Source organism: Chenopodium album, chromosome 17 (genome assembly GCF_948465745.1).
Source record: "Chenopodium album chromosome 17, dcCheAlbu1.1, whole genome shotgun sequence".
Taxonomy (NCBI): domain Eukaryota; kingdom Viridiplantae; phylum Streptophyta; class Magnoliopsida; order Caryophyllales; family Amaranthaceae; genus Chenopodium; species Chenopodium album.
In genome coordinates this window covers 4,742,904-4,750,582 of record NC_137850.1, presented here as the reverse complement: position 1 = coordinate 4,750,582, position 7,679 = coordinate 4,742,904, and the positions used below count along the sequence as shown (strand labels likewise).

At 34.6% G+C, this 7,679-nt stretch overlaps 1 protein-coding gene and 1 pseudogene across 1 annotated transcript; both read right to left on the bottom strand.

Annotated features, from left to right (window-relative positions):
• Positions 1-449: 449 nt before the first annotated feature.
• Positions 450-3,124, bottom strand: LOC145588542 (serpin-ZX pseudogene; annotated as a pseudogene).
• A 2,629-nt stretch (positions 3,125-5,753) lies between these two features.
• Positions 5,754-7,337, bottom strand: LOC145588541 (uncharacterized). Its single transcript, XM_081645182.1, has one exon. The coding sequence runs from the start codon at positions 7,335-7,337 to the stop codon at positions 5,754-5,756; it is 1,584 nt and encodes a 527-aa protein (XP_081501308.1).
• Positions 7,338-7,679: the final 342 nt, after the last annotated feature.

The window sequence follows — 7,679 nt, the reverse complement described above, 5'->3', positions numbered from 1 at the left end:
AGGCTCTAATTGTGAGACAAGACATCAAAATAGCCTTAAGATATAGCACTTAGAAAGACAATAGCTAATAATGGTGAAGAATCATTAACTGCAATTACAAATATACAAACAAATATAATGGTTTATATATGAGTCAGTTAGGTATTGATAATGGTCATGCACGCACAATATAATACAAATATTGTTATGTAATTGTCTGGAAACGATTGAAATAAATACATAATTATATTAAAGTATTGCTGCCAAATATACTAATCAAAACAAAGCATGAAATGTTATTGTTATATGCTTGTAGCATAGATAGCACTACAAGAAAAACCATTTATCCCTTCAAAAAAGGGAAAAAAAAGACAATTTATTGCAACGACTTGAAAGCTAATTGTCTTTGCGGGTACACGTGTAGCGAAAGGTTTATAAATATTTGGGATTATTACTGGTTCACACTCAAATTAAAACTCAAACTTGGACTTTTTACTCTCAAGAGGATTCACAACATATCGAGAGAATAGCACGGCTCCAGTCATGTTTTCTCTAATAAGAAACATGAATGGATGATTGGCCACAAAGTCCAATGTTTCATATATTCTTAAGCACGTTAGTCTTACTTGACCAACAGTAGCAGCAGCAGCTTCAGTGCCTTCCTCATTGATTTCAATAAAAGATTTCTGGTTAATGCTCGAAACATATAATTTTTGAGCTTGAGGTGAGTCTGTCAATTCGGTGAGGCCACCCTCCATAAAGGGAAGTTCTAGTCCTAAGCCCTTGAGGATCTTAGAAACTTCAAATCCAAACGAAATCTTGAACTTAGGAAGCTTAAAATCACCCACATTAACTTTTTCGAATGAAAGGTGTTCATTTAGGAAACCAGGTTGAGAGCTTACTTTATGTACCAAGGCTGGAAGCCCATCTTTTGAATCCGGAAGGAAGAAATACATGGAAAATCGACGCTTATCTTCTCCGTGTTTATAAGGTAGGCATAGGACTTTAAAATCGTCAAAAGCTGTGATATATTGCTTCTTTTTGGTGGTCATAAAAGGCACCTTAACTGAGCTACCATTAATAAGGTAAAAGTCATCTTCCTTTGTTAGTAATGCATTAAATTTCTTATACCATGCACCCTTAAAGTAAATTGCGTTTGCCAAGATAAGTCTTGTTTGGTTATCAACGGAATCAGGCGACAACAACTCTTTAATAAGGCCACTAGTTTGCTTCTCGGCCCAGGAATTCACATCTGCAACCACTTCAATTGCCTACAATGATTGAATATATAGATGTAACCAGTGTGCACATTAAATTAGGTTTCCATCAAAAAAGTAGTTAGGTATCGTTCACTTCACCTTATTTTTGCTGAACTGAAATTATTTTTACTGAACTAAAATTATTTTTTCTGATTTTCTATTATATTTCTTCTTTGTGTTTACTGATTTTTACTGAACTGAAATTACTTATACTGAACTGAAATTATTTTTGCTACACTAAAATTATTTTAACTGAACTGAAATTAATTTTATCTAACCAAAATTAGTTTTACTAGATATTATTTTTTTAAGGTTAAGTGAACAAGGTTGTCTTATATTTCTTCTTTGAAATTAATTATTTTTACCGAACTGAAATTAATTTTACTAAACTGAACTTATTTTTGCTGAACTGAACTTATTTTTACTGAATTGAAATTATTTTTACTTAATATTTTTTTTAAGGTGAAGTGAACAGAGCCTTAGTCTCGAAATAGCTAGTATATCATAATGATAAAATGTTGTTTTTTTTTTTAACATGGTACATCATCATATATAACCATATCAAGATCTAAGTAGTAAAGGAGAGGTTAGCTTATTCTCATGTAGTTCCTATATTCTTTTTTATTTCATTATTATATCACGTTTACCACTACATAAAGTCAATCATTATTATATCTATACTAAGGTCATGTACTGTTCGCTTCATCCTATTTTTATTGATTATTGAAATTATAATTGCTGATCTAAAATTATTTTTATTGAACTAAAATTATTTTCATAATTCTCTATTATAATTCTTGTTTATAGTTACTAAATTATATTGAACTAAAATTATTTTTACTAAATTAAAATTATTTTTACTGATTCTCTATTATAATTTTTCTTTAAAGTTGTTAATTTTAACTCAACCAAAATTATTTTTACTGATTCTCTATTATAATTTTTCTTTAAACTTATTAATTTTAACTCAACCAAAATTATTTTTACTAAACTAATTAAAGTGAACAAACGCCTAAGTAATTATGGCTTCAAAAAAAAAAAAAAAAAACGCCTAAGTAATTGTTAAAAATTCATAATGTGTAGTAGATTCCCGCAATTCCGCATGACTATATATTTTTATTTCAAAAAATAAATAAAGCCTCATACTTTGTAAATTTCACATCAATAATTGAACTTGGGAAATCGGTCAATGAATTGGGGTGAATGACTTTTCAGAAATGATTACTCTGTATGAATGTTAATAATGTTAGTTAGCTAAATTAGATGAAATTGTTTGATTTACAATAAAATTAGGTGTATAAAAAAAAATGAGTAATCTTATCAATATTCCGGAATAATAAAAAGTCAACGGCAATCGTAGAAAATAAATTCGAAAAATCCATACAGTAAGAAGAAGACTGACGAATCCAATTCAAAACTATAGCATGCAATTGATAAGTAAAGCAAACACAAAAAAAAAAAAAACAAAAAAAAAAAAGGAAAGAAAGACATACTTTGTTGACAAAATCAACTTGATTAGAATCAGCTTTGTAAAGATGATCAGCAACTTGTTTGAATGTATGCTTAAGAGGAAGTGTTTGATCCACCCAAACTCCATTGGCATAGCTCAGCTTGGGCCCACCAATGGCGCTGCCGTCGGCGAAGACTAGTGAAACGAGCTCCGAACAAAGCTTGTTGAGATGATCGGGGGAATCGGACTTGAGAAACGATAGAAGCTGATCACGAGTCGAGCCAGATGAACCGGCAGCGATCAAACTCAGTACGACATGGATTGAGATAGGTGACATTACCATGTTTTTGTTCTTCGCCTCATTGGAAGACAACAAACTTCCGGTGAGAGTCAATGAGATGTCCGTGAGGTCGGAGATTGATTGCTGAAGGTCCATTGATCCCGTAGGTATGGAAGAGAAAGACGAGAAACCAATGGGTATGGGTCACGGTCTATTTTTTTTGTAAAAAAAGTAGAATCACGATCTATTTAAACGGCAAATTCAAGTTTATCTCTTTGATTGCTCTATCATGTACATCAAGGCCTAACGGGCCAGCGTGGTATTTCACATGCATTAATAGTAGGGGTGCTTATGAAATGAGACAACTCATAAGCTACTCGAGTTTAACTCGGTTAAAACTCGACTTGAATGAGCTTGACTCAACTCGAGATTGACACGAAATGTTAACGAGTCGAGTCGAGTTGATCATTACTTGACTCGAAAGCTCGTATGAAACTCGAATTCTTTTATATAATATTATATTTATAAAAAGGTAAATTTGGTATAAACCACATTTTTTGTGCAACTTTTTTGAAAAAACCACCTTTTAAGTTTTTTTTTTTTAACTAAACCACCTTTTAAGTACCTAAATTTTTTATTGCACCACCCCTATTTCAAATCTAACATATTGTATCTCAACCATCCACTTCCAAATCATCAACCATAGCAAATCTTTCCCTTCCATCTCAACCATCCACTTCAATTACCTCAGTTTAGGTTTTGAGAATAAACAAATACTACAATTTAATTTTTGTAGCAAAATTAAGTTTGGTTTTTTAGAGCTTTACTCAATTTAGTCATGCATATATATAAAGGGGAGGGTCAAATGTTTTTGGAGGTGAAAAAAATACATGATTTAGGAGCGAAAGTCACAAGTTGTGAGGCCCTTTGACGTTTTAGTTAATTTTTTCGTCATAATTTGAAATAGGGGTGGTGCAATTAAAAATTTAGATACTTAAAAGGTGGTTTAATTAAAAAAAAAAACATAAAAGGTGGTTTTTTCAAAAAAGTTGAACATAAAAGGTGGTTTTTACCAATTTTACCTTATAAAAATAAAAATATTTTGATAAAAAAACTTATATTTAGATTAATAAATAAATAAACATTATTTATGTACTCTTATCATCATACATATACTTTTCAAATGACAAAATTAAAGAGAATGAAGAGATGATATACTAAATAGGGAGTATACTAAGACAAATCAAGTTGCGAGATCAACTCAGTCAAATTTTGTTAAAGCTCAGCTCGGTTAAAACTCGGTCAAAACTCAACTCAATAAAACTTGACTCGATATGTTAACGAGTCGAGTCGAGCTATCAAAACTCGAACTCAACTCGCATCATAAGCACCCCTGAGGCCTTGATTAGTAGTAATGTTGATATTTCCATACTTTTAGCTTGATTACATGCTTGGGTAGCCACGCTGGGCATGTCCGCACAGGCAAATGTGTTTTTGGTGCTCACAAGGGATTAGGCTCCATAAAACTAAAATAAACATAAAACGTGGCAACGCCACCCAACAACATCATTATGTAAGATACGACCCAAAATTAGTGGGTGGACTTGAACCAACTCTATTCGGTTGTTCTGAGTAACTTCTTGGTTGGCTAGCCAATCCGCAGCTCTATTTTCTTCTCTATAAATATGAATTACTTCAACCTCCCAGTTCGGGTTTACCATCATCTTCTTGCTATGTAAAATGTGGTGTGCACACTTGCTCAGTGGTGGAGCCAGCATGGGACAAGGGGGGACAATTCCCCCCCCCCCCCCACTTTCCCAAAAATAAATCAGGTCAAATACATAATTCACTACTAAAAAAACATGTTTTTGCGACCGCCACAAACGGTCGCAAATATGTGGAAAAACGGTCGCAAACAGAAATTGCGACCGTCAACGGTCGCAAGACGCCGGTCGTTATTTTAATGGTCGCAAAAAAACAAATTTGCGACAATATGGCGGTCGCAATTATTTTTGCGACCGTTTTTTGTATTTTCAACGACAGGTATCTGACGGTCACAAATTTCTGAAATTGCGACAGGTGTTTGACGGTCGCAATTGTAGGTATTTGCGACAGGTTTAAGACGGTCGCAATTGTAGGTATTTGCGACAGGTGTAAGACGGTCGCAATTGTAGGTATTTGCGACAGGTGTATGACGGTCGCAATTGTAAGTATTTGCGACAGGTGTATGACGGTCGCAATTGTAGGTATTTGCGACAGGTGTATGACGGTCGCAATTTGAGGCATTTGCGACATGTGTGTAACGGTCGCAATTCTAGAAATTTGCGACAGGACCTAACCGTCGCAAATATGGGGAAGCTGTATAACCTGTTTTTAATACCATCAAAAATTATAATTTTATTACCATTTGATTTTACGTTGCCATCCTAACCTGAACCTATAACCTGTTTTTATATTTCATAAATTTAAAAATAATTAAATTAAAACGCATAATTCATACTAATAAGTCCAACTTTGAACAATATTTACAATAACAATGCTCAAGTTAATAATAATAGTAATTAGTTAGTAATAGTTTTATAAGGTAAACTAAAAACTAAGTTAGGCCTATATGAATTAGTAATGGCCTATGTTCTTTCAAAAATAGATAAGGCCAATATGCACAATATAATACTAAGTTAAGGACTATGTTCCCCCCAAAAAAAATCTAAGGCCTATATCCCCAAAAAAAAGCTAAGGCCTATATCCCCAAAAAAAAGCTAAGGCCTATATGAACAATACTAAACTAAGAGCTATATGAACAAATAAACCACCCTAGTTTCTTCTTTTTCAAGCTTGCGAATGCTTCAGGTCCATCTGTTGCCTTACCCAATTGTTGAACTTGTTGCCATAGCTCGTCGCCGGACATTATGTGTGGCGGTGTCCCCTTTTCAACCTTATTCTTACAAAAAGCAATTTTGTTGTTTCGAAAAGGATGTTCGGGAGGAAGAAATTGGCGGTGACAATCAAACCATGACATTTTACCACCATGTTCAAGCCAAAAAGCTTTTGATTTGTCCAAGCAATATGGACAAGCTTTTTTACCGGCTGTTGCCCATCCAGAAAGCATACCATAGGCTGGGAAATCACTTATAGTCCACAAGATTGCTGCACGCAAATTGAAGTTTTTCCTTTGTGAAATGTCATAAGTTGTTGCACCAACGTCCCACAGTTGTTTCAATTCTTCAATTAACGGTTGCATATACACATCCAAGTTCCCCTTCGGATTTTTAGGACCAGGAACGAGCAAAGAAAGGAACATAAATGGTTTTTTCATGCACATCGATGGAGGCAAGTTATAAGGGGTCAGAATGACGGGCCAACATGAGTACTGTCCCCCAAACTTGCCATTAGGAGCAAACCCATCAGTACACATACCAAGTCTCACATTTCTAGGTTCAGATGCAAAATCGGGGAAGGATCTATCCAAGTGATTCCAATCTTCACTATCACTAGGATGCGCCATTGTGCCTTGGACTCTCGGATTTTTGGAATGCCAGGTCATTTCCTCCGCAACGTTCTTTGTTGCAAACAACCGTTGTAGCCTTGGAGTGATGGGAAAATAGATGAGTTCTTTTATGGGAACCAATGACCCCTTTGAAGTCCTCTTGTATCTGTCCCTATCGCACACTCTACACTTATCCAACTCAGCATCAGCTTTCCAAAATAACATACAACCCTTTGGGCATGCGTGAATCTTCTCATGCGGAAGCTTAAGTCCGTTAAGAATCTTCTTTGTATCGTAGAATGTTTTTCCCATCTTATTATTGTTGGGAATCGCTTCATTTAGTAATGATGCAAACCCATCAACACACCTATGGGGCAAATTGTATTCCGATTTCAAAGATACAATTCGAGATGCCATTTCTAGCACAGACATGGAGCTACCTTCGTACAGTGGTTGCTCGGCAGCCATTAAAAGCTCTTGAAATGCTTTTGCTTGAGCATTTGGCTCTTCATCTGAACCACTAGTACTATCGTCACCCGATGGTTCATGATTACTCCCAAGAGCATCGAGAACCATCTCACGGTACGTATTTGGTTGCTCTACACTTGATGTAGGAAACCCTTCACCATGAGAAACCCAGTCATAGTAATCAGGTATAAACCCCTTTTTGAACAAATGGAGTTTTACTGTGTTTGCATCATGAAGACGTCTATTCTTACATAACAGACAAGGGCATCTTACTTCATCTACGCCCGGGCTCTCAGGATGAGCTTCACAGAACCGTATGAATTGTTCAACACCATCCACAAACTCTTGCCTAAGTTTACGGGTATTACGGCCATCGTATCTATCATACATCCACCAACGCTCTTTCCTTTTCATGGTTACAAAATCTACAACACTATGAAAAACAAATCACATTAATCATACACACTGAACTTGTATTCATTACAATAATGGCATAAGATACAATTAGAATAGAAATGATATCCAAAGGTCCTTATCATGACTTGAACGGGAAAGTTGATGTTATAAATATTATTCTTTATTAAGAGATTTAACCATATATATGTCGATTTCACAAGCTTTCAACTTTTTACTCATCAAAATTATCACAAACTTCTCATATAAACATATATATTTTTAAAATAATTAATAATAAAAAAAAAGCCATAGAAATTAATAATAGATTTGTCCCCACTTCACATTTCTCCATTTTAATCA

Coding starts and splice junctions, on each gene's coding strand:
- LOC145588541 (XM_081645182.1), bottom strand. CDS start 7,337: ATGAAAAGGAAAGAGCGTTGGTGGATGTATGATAGATACGATGGCCGT.